The following is a 22,354-nucleotide window of genomic DNA, read 5'->3' on the forward strand; positions in this document are numbered from 1 at the left end:
AGATTGTGACTCTTAGTATACTATACTTTAACATAGATTTTGAGTTTTTCTAGCTAATATACCAATTTGTGGTTAACAATAACTAATAAAATGTTAGAATAGTACATTTATCTTGCAAGTGTAACTATATTGAAATATTGACTATTGATTAATAATCTGCTTAAAAATCGTTGGTTTTGGGGACCAGCAGTTAGCGCAATGGCTGTGTCGCTGGACTCCCATGTAGCTGACCACGATTTGACTCCTGGACCCTGTGCCTTAAACTCATGCCGGGTGCGTATGCATGCGTGCCCAAGATCCCGAGAGGAGAATGGAGGAGAAGGGATTGCAGCGTGGTCATCCCCGCTGGGGGGTGATTTCTCGTTTTCTATCTATGTCTCTCTGACTTTCTGGCAAGTGCACGCACCCTATAGCAAAAACCCCTCAAAAAAAAAAAAATCATTGGTTTTCACATTTTCCCAAGGTTCTCTGGGTCAGAGTTACCTAGTCATTTTTTGCTTTAAAAATGAGGTTTTGGGGACTAGCAGATGATGCAGTGATTACATTGCTGACTCCCACATAGTTGACCACGGTTCACATCCCAGACCCGGCAGATTAAAACTCACACCAGGTACATGTGTGTGTATGCCCAAGATCCTGATAGAGGAATGGAGGATAAGGGATTGTGGTGTGGCCACCCCTCTTCTGGGAGGGGGCAGTGATTTCCTGCTTTCTGTTTTTCTGACAAGTGCACACACTCTATAACAAAAAAAAAAAAAAAGAGAGAGATTCTTGATCTAGCTGTGGTGATGCAGGCAATGTGGATACTGCTGCCTGATCCTGGAGACCGTGTAGGAGGGCTCTGGGTTCACTTTCTGGGTCTTCGTGAACACAGCGCATAAATGCCCTAGGTGTGCTTGTAACCATGACTGGCCAAGGCTAGAGGAGAGTTGTGGCATGAAGACTCTGTTGAGAGTGTCTCTATCCATGTATCTTCCCATCCCCCTCTCTCTGTTTTTCTCTTCCCAGTTAATAAATTTTTAAAAAGAATGAGGTTCCTGTCTTTTCTAATTTTAACAAGTGATCTATCTGATAATGGAGTAAATACTGAACATATCTTAAGATATTAGTAACTTTTGTATTAACCTCATCAAACTTAATAATTGTGTCAACTACTATATACAGATAAATAAAACATCTTTTTTTTTTCTCTTAAATTGACACCATTCTAGAATAGTGGTTAAGTTACCATAGTCATAGTAAGGTCCAGTAACCTCAGAATCAGTGATTAAGGGTCCTGTAGCATGGCATTTATAAAGACAAACACTATGAGTTCTCAGCATTTTGAAGAGTGAGAAGTAGGATAATAAGAAATGGTGACACAAAAGTAAAGACCTTTTTTTGGGGGGAGAATTATTTTTATTTATTTAATTTATTATTGTTATTATTATTAGCTTGCTGTAGGGTACATGTGCTCACCAGAGAAAGACAGAAAGAGGGGAAAAAGCAAGCTGCCAGGTCCAGTATTAGAACCATGGTCAGCCATGTGGGAATCCAGTGCCTTAACCACCACACCACATGTTGGCACCAGACAGAGACCTTTTATTCCCTTTTTATAAAAATTAATCTATATTTATTTATATGTTTATTTTGCCAGAGGGTACTGTATGTTTATGAGAGGGAATGAGAGACAGAGAGAAAAAAGCACTCCCCAGTGGGGTGTGGTCATGCCATATCCTTTTTCCTCAATTTTCCATCCTGTCAGAATTTGGGGTATGCACACATCAATGCACATACACATACACGGCCAGCATGTTTTTCAAACTGCCGTGGCCAGGATTTGAACCATAACCAGCTAGAGATCTAGTTCACAAATCACAGTACTTAACCACTACACTAAGGGGCTGTCCCAAATCTGTCTTTAAAGCATTTAGCTAGCAGGCTTATTGAATTTTTTTGAGTTTACTGATTTCTTTTATGAGAGACAGAAAAAGACAAGCACTCTCTTTTTTTTTTTTGAAGAATTATTTTATTTAACTTTATTTATTATTATTATCATTATTATTTTCTAGTTTGATCAGAGAGAGACAGAGAGAGAGAGTAATTGAGAAAGCAAGCCAACAGGTCCGAGACTTGAAACATGGTTGGCCATGTGGGAGTCCAGCGCCTTTAACCACCATGCCACTTGCCAGCCCCAAGACAAGCACTCTCAACAGGGTCTCATGTTGTCATCGTCCCTCTCTCCTCCCCCACCCACCAAATGCTTCAGCCTTTCCCAGTCAGTCAGGGTCACAGGAACCTGAGAACCCAACCCTGATCTTCTGTATGGCTTCCATCATTGCAGTGCCTTGTGCTCACTGCACCACTGCAGCTAGGCCAAATTTTTTTCTTCTTTTTTAAAAATTTATTTTATTTATTATTATTATTATTATTATTTTAAGTGTGCTATAGGGCACCAGAAAGAGATAGAGAGAGAGGGAAAGTGAGAGAGCAAGTCACCAGGTCTGGGACTCGAACCACAGTCAGCCATGTGGGAGTCTAGCGCCTTAACCATCTTGCCACCACCTAGTGGCCCCCCCAGTTTTTTCTTATTAAGTATTTCAGTATCTATTCCAGGTTTTGCAGCAACCAGTATATACTTTTCTTTAAGAGAGATTTTTACTATAGGCCACACACACTCACTGAAGAGACAGAGAAATAGCAAGAAATCACCCTCCCAGGGGGTTGGCCACTCCACAATCCCTTGTCCTCCATTCTCTTCTCAGGATTCTGGGCATGCATGAATGTGAGTTTCAAGCCTCTGGGTGAGGCACTTTAACTGCTCTCAAGTGGGAGTCTAGCAACAGTACATACTTTCTTAAACTGTGACTATTTAAGGTTTTTGGTGACAGTCTGTTTTTCAGGTGGTTAGTAAATGAACTTACTGTGTCTTAAAAGGTTTACCATCTCAAATAGATACATATTGCATACAGTTGATACCAAAATAAGGTACCTGATTTGAGGAAGCAAATGTAAACAGTTCTATGTATGAGTAGAAGTAAAATTAGACAATCTGGAAATCAGTTCATTAATATGATATAAATTTGAAAAGTGAAATTTATTAAAAAGTTAATTTTCTCCTATTTGCCCTAAAATTTTATTATACTAATAATAAAGTTTGTAATTAGTATCATATAATGTGTCACAAATTTATTAACCATTTTTTAAAACTTTAACTTGTATTTTGTTTGAATTTCAGGTAATAATCCTTTCCAATACTTTGTATTTTGTTTAGTATGCCACTTTTTGGAAGTGGTCACTGTCAATATCTTGTTATGATTTGATGGCCTTGGAGATTTAAAACCGAGTAAAAGTGTAAGCAGTCTTTCTTATTTAGTTATGAGTTTTAAATCCACTTTTGTTCCAAATAGGAAAAGTTGAAAGAGTTAACCATGAAATATGAGTTATCTTTAAAAAATCTTAATGTTTGACTTAGTGCAAAAAAGACCAGCCAATTCCAGTCTGGAATTGTAACATGAAATTCCATCATACAATTATCATTAAAGGTAGTGGGTGTTTATCATCTATTAGTTTTTCCTTACAAACATTATTAACATAATACATCTGCTTTTTAAAAAATAAAATTGAGGAATTCCTAAAAAAAAAATAGAGACAAAACACCTTGAATTTTTTAAAAAAATGTGTTATTTATAGTTTAATAGTTTAGTATCAGTCATTTAAAATTCTTACAGATCTGTTTACTATATTCGTATTTACCATCCCAGTAACCTGTCATTCTTCTTAAAGAAAAAAGTATTCATTATTCCCTACAGAAAAACAAAAATGTGTGACTTTTAAAAAATAACTGACACAAAAATCTGTTCAGTTGTTTTTCAGTTAATAGTATGATTATTTTAAGAATGTGGCACTGTTTTTAGTGCTGACTTTACTGCACATTCTGACATTTTTGCTTAGATTACTTTCAGAACCAGTTTGTGGCACATAAGAAATCAGTTTAATTACTTAATAGACACACTTTGTTTTTGTCTAGGAACATTTGCAGTTTGTCATTTGTTTAATTCATAGACATACACTCCTCATGACTGTTGGACTTTGCCAAAGCACAAATTTAATTTTAGAAGATGAAAATTTAACTGAGATTGTCCAAAAGAATGTATCTGAAAAAGTCAAGAACATTTGAACAGTGTCAAATATCATTGCTCTACAGCTTTCCAAAGTGATATCTTAAAACATTAGGATATAGGGCTAGCAGGTAGTGTGGTGGTTAAGGCACTGGACTCCCACATGGCTGGCTGTGGTTCCAGTCCTGGACTTGGCAGCTTGAAAATCACATCGGGCTTTGTGTGTGTGTGTGTGTGTGTGTACACGCGTGTGTGTGTACGCACGTACACGCATGCCCAAGATCCTGAAAGAACAGAAAAGAACGGATTGTGGCATGATCATCCCTCCGGGGGTGATTTCTCATTTTTCTTCTCTCCGTTTCTCTCTCTCTCCCGAGAGTGCACGCACCTTATTGGGAGGTGGGGGGAGGGATTTAGAATATGAAAGTTGGGTGTGATTGGCTAATTACTTTATAGTCATACCATCTTTGATTGTTAGGTCCCATGCTCTAAATCCTGGTATAAATAGATACTTCAAAAGAATTAATCACAGTCAACATTTTCCTGGTTTGTTTGTTTTGGTGACTTGATTTGTAAATGTAGAATGAGATATTGTTTTGCCATGCATCTGAATTTAGCACATGTTTGCTAGATAATAATTATAAATTTTCTTCAGTTATAAAATGATAATTATTCAAAAAAGTCACATTTTTGTCTAAATTAATTTTGTTCTTGTGCAACAATAGGATACATATTTAGGCTGCATTTTTATTTACACTTATAACTTACTGTTTAAATGTATTCCTTTAGTATCAGATTTCAGATAATTGAAGTGACTAAGAATTTTTTTATGTCCCTTTGCTGATCAAGTTGTTGGTCTTCCCTATATTCTTTTAAAAAGTATGCAATCAGGGTTTCATTTGGAGTGAACAGATAGTGACTGGTTTTTAATGACAGAGTAATTGCTACATTCCTCTTTCTGTGCATGAAGTTATCTAAAAGTACCAATTCACATGATGTTATTAATTTGCAAAGAGCATGAATTTTGGATTATAAATTTACCCCATTCTTTCTACTTCTACTTACTAATTGTACGACTTTGGACAAGTACTTAACTTTGCAGCCTCAATTTCTCCTTCTGGCAAAATGGGGACAATACCTATTTACAAACTTATAAACAGTTATAAATATTTTAAAAGCACCACACCAGTGACTGGAAGAGTATTTGAGAAAGGAAAGAATCACACGGACATTGTAAATAGCCAGTTGCCATAGTGTCTTGAAGACTTGTTTTTGATAACTGTATTTAACATCTCCATAAAAATCATTTTTATTTATCTTCAATCATAGGTACAGGAACCTTAAAGATAGATTTTGTTGGAGAGCTGAATGACAAAATGAAAGGTTTTTATAGAAGTAAATATACTACCCCTTCTGGAGAAGTACGCTATGCTGCTGTAACACAGTTTGAGGTATGGATTATTCTTCTAATTATTATTCTTAAATTAGGCACTCTGACCAAGCTCTTCTGTTACATGGGATAATTATTTGAGGCTAAGTTCCTCTGGCCATATTACATTAATAATTTTTGAATATTTTTGTCATTGTAGAGATAGAGTATTAAGGGCGTGGTTTGGGAATGTGTATGTATATATATGTATGTATGTATGAAAAAATGTGTGTGTATATATATGTACATATACATATATATATTACAAAAGTTCAACATCTGAATTGCTTTTGTACTGTGTGCCTTTCTTAAAATCATCCTCTTAGTATTTGATACCCACAGCTTTTCTTACAGTACTACTAGCTGATTTATAGCATTTCTTTTCTCTTTTAACATTTCCTTTGTTTATCTTACTGTAGTATCTGAGCTTCCTTTGATGTTTTTATTTATCAAGTATTTGCAATTTGACTCTGCTAGTGGTACTTGCAAGTGTAAAGTCTAATTAAATTTATTTAGGCAAAGTTCAAGATTGATAATGAAGTCATTGGTACTATCCAGCCTCGTGTTTATGTCCATATCCCTATATTGTTTGTTTTACATAATCCAAAATTTTGAATCCACTTTACTATCAACTTGTCTTACCTGATTTATGTTCTTTTTCAATAATTCCATGTTGCCTTTCTCTTTGTGTTTTTGTTTTGTTTTGTTTTGTTTTTTAACTACCAAAGGGCACATGTGCTTGCCAGAGAAAAACAGGGAGAGTGTGGGGGGAAGCACCCCCACCCAAAAAGCATACCGTCACACCACAATCCTTTCCTCCTCCGTTTCTCCATCCCGTTGGGATTTTGACCATGCATACACTCATGCCTAGCCTCTTTTCCAGACTGCTAGACTGAGACTTGAACTATGCTTGGCCATCTGGGATTCATCTCCATTAACCACTCAGCTATGGGGCTGGCCCACCTTCCATTTTTAAATAGTATGTGCCACAACTGTTGAGGCTTAATGCTGTGACGAATTCTGGTTGACTAGATTATGTCTCAAATTCTTTAAAGAGGGTATATGGGTGGCATAATTCCTAAGCCTTTGCTTATCTAAAAATCTTTTATTTGCCTTCATACATGACCAGTTTACTGGGTATATAGATTTATCGATTTAAAAAGAAAGAGAGAGAGAGAGAAAAGAAAGAACGAACGAACGAACAACTGCTGACATTCAGGAGCAGTCCTGGTAGTCACCACTATCTCGTGTCATTCTCCTGTTGGACACAAACCTCAAACAAGGTTGCTCTGAAACCATGATACTGTGAGACAAGACAGGGCCACTTCTTAATTTCATCTAAGCCCAGACAAGAACAAGATCACTGTGCTACCCACAAAATACCAAACATCTCCATCTCTGAGTTAAAATGAGTGACTATTGTTTCTTTTCCAATTACAGTTCCTACAGACAAGATTTATTGTGATACCCAATCATAGAATTTCCCATGCTTTCTGACAGCATCTAATTATAGTGAATCTCTGTTTCCTTAGACCCTCCCCCAAATCACCTAACCAAATGCCAAATCTTATAATAGATTCCTTCTTAGCACTCTACTGATGCACACTGTGCTTCCTTATGGTGTGAGTTCTCCCTTGCAACAATGAGTAAGAAGCCTAGCTTGTTCAACTGCAAGAGTAGTGTAATTGGCTTACAGTTTTCCCCTTTCAAACATCTATAAATATTGTTTTGAATCTTTCACATCTCTTTTTTGTCAAGAGGAGTCAGACTACAATGAAATGTCTCTTCTCCCTTTGTAGGTAACCTGTTTCATTTTGGTTTGTTTTCTTCTGCTTGCTTGTTATATTTGCCTCTGAAAATGAAATCTTTTTACTAGATGTTTACTTTTCATTTATTTCATGTAATACTTGTGAATTCTATTGATTTTCATCTTCAAATCTTTGTATATTATAGCAAATTTTTTCTCTATTGCGTCTTCAGTATGGTATCTGTTCAATCCCTTCTTTAGGAATATTAGTAATAGGCTTAGCACCAAAGTGTGTCCCTCAGTACGCCTTTCATTGCTTTCATCACTGTCATTTGAATATTTCAGAAACATTTCAATCTTGTTATCTATATCATTCATTTAATTTACTCTAGTATAAATTCATTTCTCTACTGCTGCCGCTTCTAATTTAAAATTTTCTGTTTTATCATTTTTTTTTCCTTACTCTCCACTTTCTTTTCAGATATCTTGTTCATTTGTTGATGAAATCCATGATTGATTTAACTCTTGGGAATATAACCCACCATTTACCATTTTTTTCTTAGAGAAACCCTTTTTTCAGTAGTAAGTGGTTCCTGTACCACTCCATATTTTGTTATTTCTTTCGTGATACAAACTCTTGAAATTGGTTCCATTTTATAGTTTCTTTTTAATTTGCTGTGCTTGCACTCACTGGAGACAGAGAGCAACAGAGAGAGATGGAAAGTGAGAAAGCAATCCTCCGGAGGGGGATAGTCATGCTGCAGTCTCTTCTCCTCCATTATGCTCTCAGAATTTTGGAGATGCTTGCACATGCATCTGGCTTGTTTTTTAAGCTGCCAGGTCTGGAATTTGAAATGCATGGTGGGCCATGTAGGATCCAGCCTCCTTAACTGCTACACTGCTGGCTGGCCCCCATTTTAGTTTTGTTTTGTTTTCTTTCTTTAATAACTGATACTTTGCAGAATCACTAAATTTTATTTTGCTTTAATAAGTTTGCTTTTTTTATTTTTAAAGAAAGAATAAGGTCTCTCAAATAGGTCAAATAGTGACAGTTTATGTGTAGAATGTGGAAATGCCGTTAAATAAATTACCTGTTTTGAATTGATAGAGCATCTGTCTTTATTCTCATTGCTGCCATTCTAAATAAAGAAGAGAGCACATCAAAGATTGAGAATATTTTTTTATTTTTTAAAAGAAAAGCCAGGAAGGCAATCTATCATATTTTCTCAACTCTGAATCTTACAGCATACTATCGACTATTCTATGTTCTGTGATATGTTAACATTATTGATGAAGCCACTTGCATTAAATTTGAAATGTTGAAATGTTTTATTATAAACAGAAATGTCAGGACCAGCAGATATGACGCAGTGGTTGCCACGTAGTCGACCACAGTTCGAGTTTCAGACCTGGTGGCCTAAACTCATGCTGGGCACATGTGCATGCAAAAACTTTCTCTGTGTCTCTCTGGCAACATGTACCCTATAGCAAAAATCTCTTTTAAAAAATGTCACTGTAAATGACATGGTTGAGCTCTGTAGCAGACCTAGTTCCCAGGTAATTGATGATATGGCAGTGGTAGCAGGCTTTGTGTTTTCTTTGTGGTCAGTGACTAGGTTCAGTTTCCTGCCACTGTGTACAAAGCAAATGTTTGAACCAGTGAGTGAATGAATGAATGAATGAATGAATGAATGAATGAATAATAGAGAGAAATGGGAGTTGCTTCATTAAATAGCCTAATAGGTCAGTTCAGTGGTGTTTACATTTCTTTTTTTTTTTTAAGGCTACTGATGCCCGGAGGGCTTTTCCTTGCTGGGATGAGCCTGCCATCAAAGCAACTTTTGATATCTCGTTGGTTGTTCCTAAAGACAGAGTAGCTTTATCAAACATGGTATGTATGTATTTATAAGTATATTTAAATTTTTAATAGGCTAACTAATTAGCATATTTAGTTAGCTTATTAAATGGGATAACATGAAATCACCTAGCACAGTGCCTGGTACATTACGGAAACTCAAATATTATTTTTCTTTATTTCTAGTATGCCTTCTTTTTCATAATTGCCTTGTTTTTGAAGGGTTTTCTCCTCATGGAAGAAATTCCTTATGTAATACATTAATAAGCTCGTTCATTGCTTCTAGTTTGGGGATGTAAGTAAGTGACAAGTTTGAAAGATACTACTTAGATGAAAAAGATCTGGACTCAGTCAGTACGTAGACACATAATACATTGTATTTAGGTTTTCGGCTGATTGTGTTCTTAAAGTATGCTCTCTTAACTGATGTCATTGATCTCAGTCATAACCAGAGTGTATTCACCACATGAAATGTACTGCCCAGGACTACGTAAATTGAGATGTAGAGCAGCCTGATGCCTCTAAATATGACTCTAGGAAACTTGGAAACGTCTACTGCACTTGAAAATAACTAGCTTGAGGCTAGTAGGCGGTGTGGTGAATGAGGGCGCTGGATTCCCACATGGCCTACCATGGTTCAAGTCCCAGACCTGGTGACTTGCTTTCTCGCTTGCCCTGCCCTGCCCTGCCCTTCTCTCTCTCTCTCTCTGGTGGTCAAAAAATAATAATAAAAAAACTAACAATAACAAATGGAATTAAATAAATAAATAATTCTTTTTTAAAAAAAAGTGGGGGAGGGGTACAGCAGTTGGCGTAATGGCCATGTCGCTAGACTCCCATGTAGTTGACCGCGGTTCAAGTCCCAGACCCGGTGGCTTAAAACTCACGCTGGGTGCATGTGTGTGTGTGCCCAAGATCCCGAGAGGAGAATGGAGGAGAAGGGATTGTGGTGTGGCCATCCCCCATGGGGGGTGATTTCTCACTTTCTGTCTCTCTGTCTCTCTCTCTCTTTCTGGTGAGTGCACACGTCCTATAGCAAAAACGTCTCAAAAAAGAAGAAGAAAAAAAAGAAAATAACTAGCTTTTGCCTACTTATTGGTGGAGAGAGTGTTATTCTCTTCTCAAATATTCTTTGATGGGAGGCTAATAGATTAAACTGAAATATTCATTTACATTTTAGTGTGAATGAATTTATCAGGTCTGGTCTTGAATAAATCTTCCTTGGAAGAAAGAATATAGAGAGCTTGAGGAAACTGAGAGCCTGAATAGGAAAAGAGGGAGAACACCAAAGGGAAATTAGGGATTCTGAAGGTAAAGTGGAAGTTTTTTCACAAATTTACTTAGTTCCAGCCTTGGTATAGAGAATGCTCTAGATCTAGAAATTGATACCCTTTGAACTGGGGCATTCCACAATTATGCTTTAGTTTTATTAATAATTGTTTTCTCCTGTCCTTATTTCTCTTAGAAAGTATGAGGTTTTACTTAAAACCTCCCATGCCTGGCATACAAGCATTCAAAAAAAGTTGATTCCTCTTCTCTCTCACAAGTCCATGGTAGTTTTGTTTTTCAGGTTTTTCTTTTTTTTTCTTTTTCTTTTTTTTTCTTTTTTGAGAGATTTTTGCTATAGGGCACGTGCGCTCACCAGAAAGACAGAGAGAGACAGAAAGTGAGAAATCACACCCCAGGGAGGATGGCCATGCCGCAGTCCCCTCTCCATTCTCCTCTCAAGGCCCATTTTGAAGCCGTTTGGTGTGGGACTCAAACCGAGGTTGATTCCATGGGAGTCCAGTGACATAGCCATTACTCCAACTGCTGGTCCCATAAGTCCATGGTAGTTTAAACACTTAACCCCCAACTTCTTAAAATGGGTACTTTCTCAGATCACTTGTCTTCATGAAAGGAAAGATCTTGACCACATAAAAGCACTGGCTGAATGGGAATAGAGAAGTAAGCTGAGCTGGAAAGGGGGAAGGAGAGGCGATCAAGCCTACAGGTTTTGGCTCGTGTTTGCTCCAGGTACTAATATAAATCTGTTTAAATTTTCCTTTTTGTTTTTTAAGAATGTAATTGACCGGAAACCATACCCTGATGATGAAAATTTAGTGGAAGTGAAGTTTGCCCGCACACCTGTTATGTCTACATATCTGGTGGCATTTGTTGTGGGTGAATATGACTTTGTAGAAACAAGGTCAAAAGATGGTGTGTGTGTCCGTGTTTACACTCCTGTTGGCAAAGCAGAGCAAGGAAAATTTGCGTTAGAGGTAAATGTACTTGAAGAGGATTGTTCCAACAGTCCATAACTCCAGGTTGGGGAATTTACATTTCTGATCAATTATTACTAAAAATTATTTATAATTTAATCTGAAAGTTCTTGTGCTACTTTGGTGTTATTTTTAATAGAATTTTGGAATTACCAACCTTGATGTTATATTAACATTCATAAGATAATGATTAAGAGAATATAAGAGTAGAATTTATTTATATAGGGAATGGGTGGGAAAGTATGTAATTATATTTTTCATAACAGTTTCTAAGTGGATTAAAGTTTAGCCAGCATATCCACAGCTTGGGGCTAAGACAGTCTTTAGAAGTAGGACTCCCCAAGATTAGTTTCTAGTGCCTTGAGATACTTTGGCTTGCAACAGGATTCCTTTGTAGAATTCTTTATGAATTATAATAAAATATTTATCAGATGGTTCTTCTGTTTATCCTTTTTAGGTTGCTGCTAAAACCTTGCCTTTTTATAAGGACTACTTCAATGTTCCTTATCCTCTACCTAAAATTGATCTCATTGCTATTGCAGACTTTGCAGCTGGTAAAGTAAATTTCATTTTATTGCTGAATTGTAATAACTTTTAAAATTTTTGTGATTTTGATAAATAATTATGTGTGTGTATATATATATCAATAAATATTTATATTTATTTTCTGAAGGTGCCATGGAGAACTGGGGCCTTGTTACTTATAGGTATGTTCATGATGTGTCACCCTGCTGTATCTTTCAGTCACTGATTTCCTGAAGGCTTTACTCCTAATCACAGCTGAGTAGCTCCTGCTTTTTATGATCTGGTGTAAAGTGTCCTACCTCCCCCCACTGCTGTGCATATTTCAAGAATGCAGACGAACCTCTCTCCACCTCCTCTGGTGCTACTATCTGAGGGTGTAGGATTTTAAAGTGAGCATCTGGCATTTAGTAGCATTTTTAGATGTATTCTTGGCTGAGTTTCTCATTTTGGTGCCTTCTCTCCCTCCCAGTAGTTTCATAGTTATTTATCCAGCTTGAAGAACCCTTCCCTGATTTCATATCTTCTAGCCAAGTTTTTACATGTCTGTCACCACAACACAAACACGTGGGTTGTATAATTTTTAAAGCAAAGTCTGTAAACAAGTTTTTTCCTTCTCCTCTCAATTGCTTTGTTAGATGAGCTAAGTTTTGGACAGCCTAATCAGCGTTCTTTTTGGGTTTGTGAAATACATCTTCCCTTGCCACTCCCCTCATTTAATAGAAAGACTGCCTTCTCTCTATCTAGCACAATAATCCCTAAAGCCTTAGAGGTTTTCAAAATTTCAGGCAGCTGTCATATCAACAAACTGATAGTTAAATTTGTGTCCCATCTTTGATCTTCTGTTGTGTGAGTTTTATTGGGGTAGTCTTTCACCTTCTGGAACTTTCTCTACCTTGTATGCACTGAAGAAGTGTTTTCTTGGTATCTTACTAACTTGACCATCTCATTTGCTGTCTGAATCTCCTCTACTTGTACTTTACCATTTTATTGTTGAATTATATTAATTATTATTTTTTTTAACACAGGGAGACTGCATTGCTTATTGATCCAAAAAACTCCTGTTCTTCATCACGCCAGTGGGTTGCTCTGGTTGTGGGACATGAACTCGCCCATCAATGGTTTGGAAATCTTGTTACTATGGTATTTAATATTTTTAAGTGCTCAAATATATTTATCTTTATCCTGCTGTACATGATTCTGGCTACATAGTATTGCAGGTTTGGTGATAACATTGTGCCAAAAATAATTGAGTAATAAAAAAACTTTATTTTAAAAGGCCCACTTTGAAAAACATTTTATCAGAATCTGTTTTGGTCAAGAACATATAGACAGTTTTGTTTTGCTTTAATAAGAGATTGAGTGAGCATAGGAGGAAGAGAGGGCGAAAGAGAGAGGTATTTTTGACAAGGTCTTGCTATTAGAATCCTCTCCCCAGCCTCCCAGTTAGCTAGGATGACAGGTGGGAGCTGCTGCACCCAAGCTGTTCAGGTTGGTCCAGTGTCTGAACCTGGCCTCCCATCTGGTGCCCTACTGCTCACACCATGCCACTGGGCCTACGTGATCTTAATTCAACAGAAACTATTTCTAAACTGTTGTAGAATTTGCCTGCAAATGTGAGTTCTTAGGAAACTAATTTGAATGAAAGAGAAAGATTCCTCTTAGATAAAGAATGAATCATGGAATGAGATTCCATATTAAAGTGTAGTTTCTTAAGCCACATTTACATATAGTTCACAGCTGAAAAGTAACTTCATACATAACAAACATCTTTGATTAGAGTGAAATGTTCTTTGGGATCAGGTTTTTTTGTTGCCTCAAATGATTTTTTGTTTTGTTTTGATTTTTTTTAAGAATTTAAAAAATATTACTAACTTGACCAAAGAGAGAGAAAAAAAGGAAAGTGAGAAAGCAAGCCACCAGACCCAGAACTCAAACTACGGTCAGTCATGTGGGAGTCCAGCACCTTAACCACCTTGCCACCTGCTGGCCCCTCCTCAAATGTTAAATAGAAATATAATGAAATAAAATAAACTACAGAGTAACTGCAGAATAAAGGCAAATTACAATTTCAAGTGGTAACTGAAGTCTTAGTTTCTTACAATGTTGGCAGTGAATGATCTCTGTTCTTTAACCCTGACCTTTCACTCTTACGCTAAATAAATATTACCTATAAACACCACCCATGTGAGAGCTTGGGAGCACCAGCTTTAATAAGTGAACTAGAAGTACCTGTGCAATAAAGGGACTGGAGATCTCAGACCCAAACTCCTGGCAGCATTTTAGGCTGCCACAGAGCAGAACCCAGTTCGGCTGTTGGTTGAGCCCGAGTGTCACAGAGATACGTAGAGAAGTGAGGTACGTAGCAACTGTCACATGTATGAGAGACTTTCTAAAGAAAGTCATCCCTGGGCTTTTGTGTTGGATGTTTTACATTTTATTTATAGGTAAAAAATATTTTTTGACACTCTTATTTGGATTTATGTGTGTTAGTGCCTATATTCAATATGCTCAGAAATTGTCTTCTCGTGTGGCAGTTTGCTACTTCTTACCAAATACTTTCTTTGCTTAGCTTTGAGAGGAATTTATGATTTTATTTCAAAACTGCCAACAATACATTTTAGTAGGGAAGGTGTGCACATTCTCATATTATTTTTAAACAACTTTTTACTGGATTTATTTAACTATTCTAGTTGCTAGAAGTCATTTGTTTCAGGAACTAAATTCCAAGGTCCTAAATACAGGTTAGAGAATAGCTCTAGCTTTGTACCAGTTTATCTTAGTGAGGGCTACTAGTTAAATAGCACAAAGCTATAGGGTGTGTGTGCTTGTGAGAGAGACATAGAGAAAGCAAGAAATCACTCCCCCGGGGGGGATGGCCATGCCACAATCCCTTCTCCTCTATTCTTCTTTCTGGATCTTGGGCATGCACGCACACCTGGCTTGAGTTTAAGCCACTGTGTCCAGGACTTGAACCATGGTCAACTACATGGAAGTCCAGCAACATAGCCATTATGCCAACTGCTGGTCCCACGGCTGGAATGCTTTTCAAGCTGCTAGGTCTAGGATTTGAACTATGTAGTTGGTCACATGGAATCCAGCTGCCTTAACTACCAGGTTGCCAGATGGCCCAACAGTATTTTGAAAATATTCCTCAGGCATAATACCAGTATCACCAGTTGGCCTTTCTTGACATCTCTTTTAGGCTTCTCTTTTTTTTTTTCCTCAGAAATGTTTTTTTACCAAATGTTTTAAATTGAATTTTAGTTTATTAGGTTGTAAGTTTTGAAGTATAGTGAAAGGGATATGTAAGTCTACATATTTCCATCTTTTGTTCTTAGGAATGGTGGACTCATCTTTGGTTAAATGAAGGCTTTGCATCCTGGATTGAATATCTGTGTGTAGACCACTGCTTCCCAGAGTATGATATCTGGACTCAGTTTGTTTCTGCTGATTACACCCGGGCCCAGGAGCTTGACGCCTTAGATAACAGCCATCCTATTGAAGTGAGCCATACTTTCCAACCATTGACCTATGACTGCTCTCATTTTCAGTGAAATAAGCAATTTGTTACAGAGATACTTAGGATTCTGAAAAGAGAAAACTGCAAGGGTGATTTCTTAAAATTATTTTTCTTGCACTTGTTTTTATAGTTTTTATGTCTTGTCTTGAAAATTTAAGACTAAGTTCTAATTAACGTTTCTTTTTAAGGTAGGCAGTGTAAAATTGTGGTCTTCGAAGAAATAGGTGTTATATGCCCAGCAGCATTCACTAAGCATGTTTTTATGACTAGTATGGGAGACACATCTGTTGGGTAACATGGTGATTGCATTGTTAAAAGGAAATTTGTAGATTTTTTTTTATTGTCATTGTTTTTATACACATTTTAATTTTCTTAGCGTATCCTCACCTCATTTAGTTATATGTATAAATTTTGTATTCAAAGAACTAGAGTTATAATCCTACTTTAGCATATTTAACCAGGGTCCTATATGATTGTAAGGTATTACAATTAGTGCAAGAAATCAATGTTTTTCATCTCTCCTTCCCTTACTAACCTCCCCCCTTCCCTAGCATAACCAGAATCATAGTGATTTGCCTCCTAGCAGAGTGAAGTCAGAACTGGAGCCCACATTTTAAGAGGTGATGGAGATCATTCCATCATTTTATTAGAATTAATTACTGTATTCTTTTGAGGATCATCATTATACACCATGAAAGGAGTTAAAGGCAGAAGAATATCTTACGAGTTAGAAGGGTTTTCCTAGAAAGCTTTTTATGTAATTCAGTGTTACAGGCTATCTGCTTGCTGTCATAATCCTGAATCACACTGTCTGCCAGGTCAGTGTGGGCCATCCTTCTGAGGTTGATGAGATATTTGACGCCATCTCGTACAGCAAAGGTGCATCTGTCATCCGCATGCTACATGACTACATTGGGGATAAGGTAAAAGACTACTTTTTTAAATCTTTCATTCTTTTATAGTGAAGTTATAGAATATTTTTGTGTGGGAGAAGTTATTCTATTTGCATTAAGTTTCTATTTTTGGCTTGTCTTCATTTCTTTTTATATTGATCATTGTGGATTCCTGGATAGATGATGTACAAGTATGTTTCGGGGTGAGGGGTGAAAGGTCAGTTTAAAACTTGAAAGCAAGAGCAGAAGGCAGAGTATGTATTCTTAGATAAAAGGCAGAAAGCATCAGAGGGCTAGATGTGTTTTAGAATAGCTGATATTTCAGTAAAATTTGCCTTTGAGTTCTATTATGCAAATAAACTATAAGAGATAATATCTGACTCTCTTGGATTTTAAAAATTGTGTTTTATCAGGACTTTAAGAAAGGAATGAACATGTATTTAACCAAGTTCCAACAAAAGAATGCTGCCACAGGTAATCTTCAGTAGCCTGAGATAAAAACAGATGTACTGTCACTCTGGGGGGAGCATTTTGTTTTTGTTCTAAGTACTTTCCATATAATACATAAGAAGTGGAAGTAGAGTGAACTTACTTGAAACTATATATTAATAGTAAATCATTGGATTAACATGAATTGGGACCCATTATCCCTTTGGTCATCCTCCAGTATTCTGCTTTCCATAGCCTGATTTTTGCATACTTTAAGAGTCTGAAGAGTTCTTTTTGGTGATTGGTTCATTTTACTGCCCTAAATTGATAATTGGCTATTTAAAAAGCTGCAGATTTACTATTTTTAGAGTAAACTTATAGAACTACAGAGTCTCTTAAGATTTTTAGGATATGATGTATAACTTATTAGGTATTAGAGTCTAAAGAGTCTAAAGAAAAAATAAAAGTATAAGAGTTACTTGAATAGAAAAAAGAGAGTTGGAGTTTTGAGTTCTTCAGTGAACAAAAATAATTTAAAAGACAAGGTTTATGATAACATCATTGATGTCTAGTAGAATGATAAAGATCTCTTTGTCTCTGTCTCACCAGCAAGCACACATACAAAATTACAGGGGAAAAAAAAGATGCCATATCTGTCTCTGTTCAGGCTATGATATAACCCTGACTACCATCATCCTCCCTTGTAAATTTTCCACCTTAGTTTGTAAAATGGAAAAACGTTCTGTTCCTTAAAGCAGAGCTAGGAAAAAAGTACTCTTTTGAGTACTGATTCTCTTGCATGTGTACACACACACACACACACACACACACACTAAAAACATGTGAGGAAAGAACCTTGTGCACTTAAAAGGTAGTGTATATATAGCCACCTATGGTCTATTAAAATCGTTCTGAATCAGTACGACTAGGGTGGGACCTGAGGGACTGCATTTCTAACAGCGCCCAGGTAAATCCAATGCTATATGTTCATGGGCCACTCTTCAAATAGAAGGCTTTTTTGTTAATTTTTATTATTTATTTATTTATTTAGGGATTTTTGCTATAGGGTGCATGTACTCACTAGAGAGGCAGAGAGAGAGAGAGAGAAATCACCCCCCAGGGAGGATGGCCATGCTGAAATCCCTTCTCCTCCTGGGATTTTGGGCCTACATGCAAATGTGCCCAGCATGAGTTTCAAGCCTCTGGGTCCGGGACTCAAACCATGGTCGGCCATGTGGGAGTCCCACACCTTAACCACTGTGCCACCTGTTGGCCCCTGTATGTATGTATGTATGTATGTATGTATGTATAAATGAATGAATTTTTTGCTACAGGGTGCATGTATTTGCCAGAGAAACAGAAAATGAGAAACTTCCCCCTGGGTGGGAAGGCCATGCCACAGTCTCTTCTCTTCTAGTCTTCTCTCAGGATTTTTGGCATGCATGCACACGTGCCTGACGTGAGTTTTTAAGCCACTAGGTCCAGGACCCGGACCATAATCAACAACATGGGAGTCCAACAATGTAATCATTATGCTGTCTGCTGGCCCCCCATTTTTATTGTTAATGGAAGACAGTTGGTATTCAAATATATTTCAGTTACCATCCGTGGTCTTCATCCTCTTGGAGATGTTCCAGTGCCCTCTATCCTCACTGCCCTTCCTTTAATTCATGCCTTTGGGATCTCTAGTGGAATTCTGCAGTTACCTACTACCTTGCTGCATCTTGCCTTGCCCAAGTCCCTTCAATTTCATCTCTTATACTAAAGCTAGAGTTGTCTTTCTGCAGTGAATATTGCAGAATTGTATCAACATTAAAAATACTGAGACACTACATTGCTTTCACAACAAAGTCCATACTTCTTTTTAAGTCATACAGTCTTCAACAATTCAGCCGCTGCCTTTTTTTTTTCCTGTTTTTTTTTTGTTGTTGTTGTTTGTTTGTTTGTTTTGCCACACAACATGCCAACTTGCCAGAGAGAGGCAGAGAAAGACGAAGGGAAAGTGAGAAATGCTCCCTGGGGGCATACCGCAGCCCCTTCTCCTCATTCACTTCTCAGGATTTGGGACACACATGCACCCAGCCTGATTTTCAGGCCACCAGGTCTGAGACTTGAACCATGGTCAGCCATCTGGGAGTCCAGAACCTTAACCACCATAACACCTGCTGGCCCCTACCTTTAAAAAAAGTTTATTTATATATTTCTTTCATGAGAGAGAGAGATGGGAAGAGGGGAGATACAGAGATAGACACTCCCAATAGGGAGTAGTCCACTCCTAATTGGCCTGTGCATGGATGTGCTCCGGGAGGGCCCACAGTCCCTTCTCGGGACTTTGGGCATGCACGTACACAGGTCCAGTGTATTTTTCAAACCATGGGGTCGGAGACTCAAACTGTACAGTTGCCCGTGTAAGATCCAGTCACCTCAACCACCTCGCCCCCTGGCTAGCCCACTGCCTAACTTTTTATCTCCTGTTACTTCCACTCATGTTCCATCTGTTCTTCAGCTTATTGGACATATTGCTGTTACTGCTGTTTTCTGTGTTACGTTCTCCTGTTTGTACATAGACCATTTATTCTGTCTAACCGGAATGTCCTTTTTCTCCTTGTTTGTGTGATGAGCAGCTCATCGTCATGCCATAAACCAGAAGTTCTCTCTTGCGAAGGCTTCATTTTCTTTTAAGTGATTTTCCTCAGTGCATGCCGTTGTAGTGCATATCACATTGTATTGCTGTTCTGCTTCTTCTGTTACCACTGATGTTCTTATTGTACTTCAGTTTCATTAGCATTGAATATTTTTAAACTTTAGCTAGTTGAATGGGTAAAATAGTTTTAAGTTTGTGAATGATTGTTTACCTTTCTTTGTTTCTATTTCTCCTTGTTTGAACTTGCCTGTTTATTTTTATTATAATTTGTAAATTTTTCTTGTAATTGCAGTGATTAAGTATATCAGAATTAAAGACTAGCTTTTATAGTAGATTTTACTTAGTTGGGGGCAAGGAGGGGGGAATATTAATTTGTCCTACTGCTTGTTACTTGAACCTGAAAGAACCAAAGAACTGGTCAGCAATGCAGTGTCAAGAGTTAAATTTCTGGGACCAGCAGTTAGCGTAATGACTATGTTGCTGGACTCCCACGTAGTCGACCACGGTTTGTGTCCCGGACCCGGTGGCTTAAAACTCACGTCGGGCGTGTGTGCATGCGTGCCCAAGATCCCGAGAGGAGAATGGAGGAGAAGGGATTGCGGCGTGACCATCCCCCCTGGGGGGTGATTTCTCGCTTTCTGTCTCTCTGTCTGTCTCTGTCTGTCTGGCGAGCACATGCGCCCTATAGCGAAAACCTCTCCAAAAAAAAAAAAAAAAGTTAAATTTCTGGTTTTATTTTTATTTAAGAAAATAAAAATGTAAACAGTTTTGATTATTATTGTTTGTGTTTGTTTATCTTCTAGAGGATCTCTGGGAAAGTTTAGAAAATGCCAGTGGTAAACCCATAGCAGCTGTGATGAATACCTGGACCAAACAGATGGGATTTCCCCTCATTTATGTGGAGGCTGAACAGGTAAATTTATGAAAATTTCCGTTGTTTGATATTTTATTTAGCAAAATTCAATACAGTGTTGTTAAATTTGCCTTTCTGTACTTTTAAGTATTCTAGTAACACTGAAACCAGCCTTTCTACTCTTTTCTCGGTGACTTTGCCTCCATTACATACTTAAAATTATGCATTCTTAAAAGAGAGAACACTGGGACCAGCAGGTGGCGTGGTGGTTAAGGTGCTGGAATCCTACATGACTGACCACAGTTTGAGTCCTAGACCTGGCGACTTATTTTCTCACTTTCCCTCTCTCTCTCATTGTCTCTCTCTGGTCAAATTTTTAAAATAAATAAATAATGATGAATAAAGTTAAATAAAACAATTCTTTTTAAAAAAAAAAAAGAGAGAGAACATGGAACCCCAGCAAGTGGTGTGGTGGTTAAGACGCTGGACACTCCCAGTTCAAGTCCTGGATCTGGTGGCTTGCTTTCTCACTTTCCTTTCTCTCTCTCTCTCTCTCTCTCTCTCCGTCTCTCTCTGGTCAAATTAAAACGAATGAATGAATGAAGTAATTAATTAATCTTTTCAAAAAAAAAGAGAAAGAGAGAGAGAGAGAGAACAGTATGCCCCCAGGGAAAGTACTGTTAAATTTGTTGACAAAATTCTAAAGTCACCAAATGAGGTTTATTCTGGGATTGCAAGGTTGGTTTAACATTGTAAAAAATTCATAATCACTATATCAACAGAATCAGGTAGAAAAACTACATAATCACCTGATTAGATGCAGGAAAGCCATTTGCTAAAATTCAGTACCTAATTTGTGTAATATTCAGTAAAACTGGTGTTTATTGTTGATTGGGTAACAGTATAATTTTAATTAGAATTGCATTTATAAGTTTAACTGTTATCTGAATTCAGAGAAAAGTACTTTGGAATGAATTATTCTCCAATAGGACTAAGAGTTACACATCAACTTTTAGTGCCTACCAAAACTCAGTTTTAACTGAGTTTCGTTATATGGAATTATTCTCTTAAATTTCTTTGCCCTGGTTTTGTGAGCTGGAACCATGCTCAACACATAGAGCCATGTTCCACATTTAAAATAGCCCTCGTTCTCTCAAAAATGCACTCATGTCTACATGGAAGGAATGTTTTATTGTGGAGGCTTACAGGTTACTATTCTGGAGCCACATCTTAACTTTAAACAAGGTTGGATTTTAGCATAAAGTGTGCACATTGGACGACCACTCAGATTTGCACCAAGAATTTAAGGGACCAGCAGATGGCGAAGTAGTTACATTGCTGGACTCCCATGTGGCTGGCTGGTTTGAGTCCCAGACCTAGAGGGTTGAAACTCACGTGGGGCATGTGTGCGTGCATGCCCAAAATCCCAGGAGGAGAATAGAGGAGAAGGGACTGCAACGTGGCCATTTCCCCGAGGGGTGATTTCTCACCTTCTGTTTCTCTGGCAAATGCACACAACCCATAGCAAAAATCTCTCTTGGGAAAAAAAAAAAAAAAAGAATTTGAAAAGGGAATTTAGAGAATGCAGTTGATTGTGTTTGGTGGGGAAAAATGGCAGTAAGTTTAGTGACCAACTGTTGTGACCATTCTGTTTCTTTGAACTCTTCTTCTTACACTTTGGATTAGTCTGTTATAGTAAGCAACTAAAGAACTTTACATTACACTCCATATAGACTGACAAGTGTTTTCTCTTATCTGGTGCTTTTAAGAATATCAACACACAGGGACCAGCAGTTGGCATAATGGCTATGTTGCTGGACTCCCATGTAGTTGACTGGGAGTCCTGTAGAGGACTGGGAGTCCTCCATTTTACATCTTACATTAAGCCACCTGGACCCGGTGGCTTAAACTCACGCCAGGTGTGTGTGTGTGCGTGCCCAAGATCCCGAGAGGAGAATGGAGGAGAAGGGATTGCAGCATGGCCATTTCCCCCGCGGGGGATTTCTCGCTTTCTGTCTCTCTGTCTCTCTGTCTCTGTCTTTCTGGCAAGCACATGTGCCCTATAGCAAAAACCTCTCCAAAAAAAAAAAAGAAAAGA

General features: G+C 37.6%; 1 protein-coding gene across 1 annotated transcript in view; it reads left to right on the forward strand.

Moving 5' to 3' along the window:
• NPEPPS (aminopeptidase puromycin sensitive) overlaps positions 1 to 22,354 on the forward strand; it is a gene marked incomplete at its 3' end in the record, with an annotated part of 97,532 nt that overhangs the window by 49,630 nt on the left and 25,548 nt on the right. The window contains 10 exon segments of the mRNA XM_006166088.2: positions 5,430 to 5,551; positions 9,060 to 9,167; positions 11,192 to 11,392; positions 11,850 to 11,946; positions 12,066 to 12,099; positions 12,943 to 13,057; positions 15,256 to 15,420; positions 16,256 to 16,360; positions 16,744 to 16,804; positions 20,207 to 20,316. Coding sequence (XP_006166150.2) covers positions 5,430 to 5,551; positions 9,060 to 9,167; positions 11,192 to 11,392; positions 11,850 to 11,946; positions 12,066 to 12,099; positions 12,943 to 13,057; positions 15,256 to 15,420; positions 16,256 to 16,360; positions 16,744 to 16,804; positions 20,207 to 20,316 — 1,118 coding nt within the window.

Source organism: Tupaia chinensis, unplaced genomic scaffold (assembly GCF_000334495.1).
Source record: "Tupaia chinensis unplaced genomic scaffold, TupChi_1.0 Scaffold144171_1, whole genome shotgun sequence".
Classification (NCBI taxonomy): domain Eukaryota; kingdom Metazoa; phylum Chordata; class Mammalia; order Scandentia; family Tupaiidae; genus Tupaia; species Tupaia belangeri.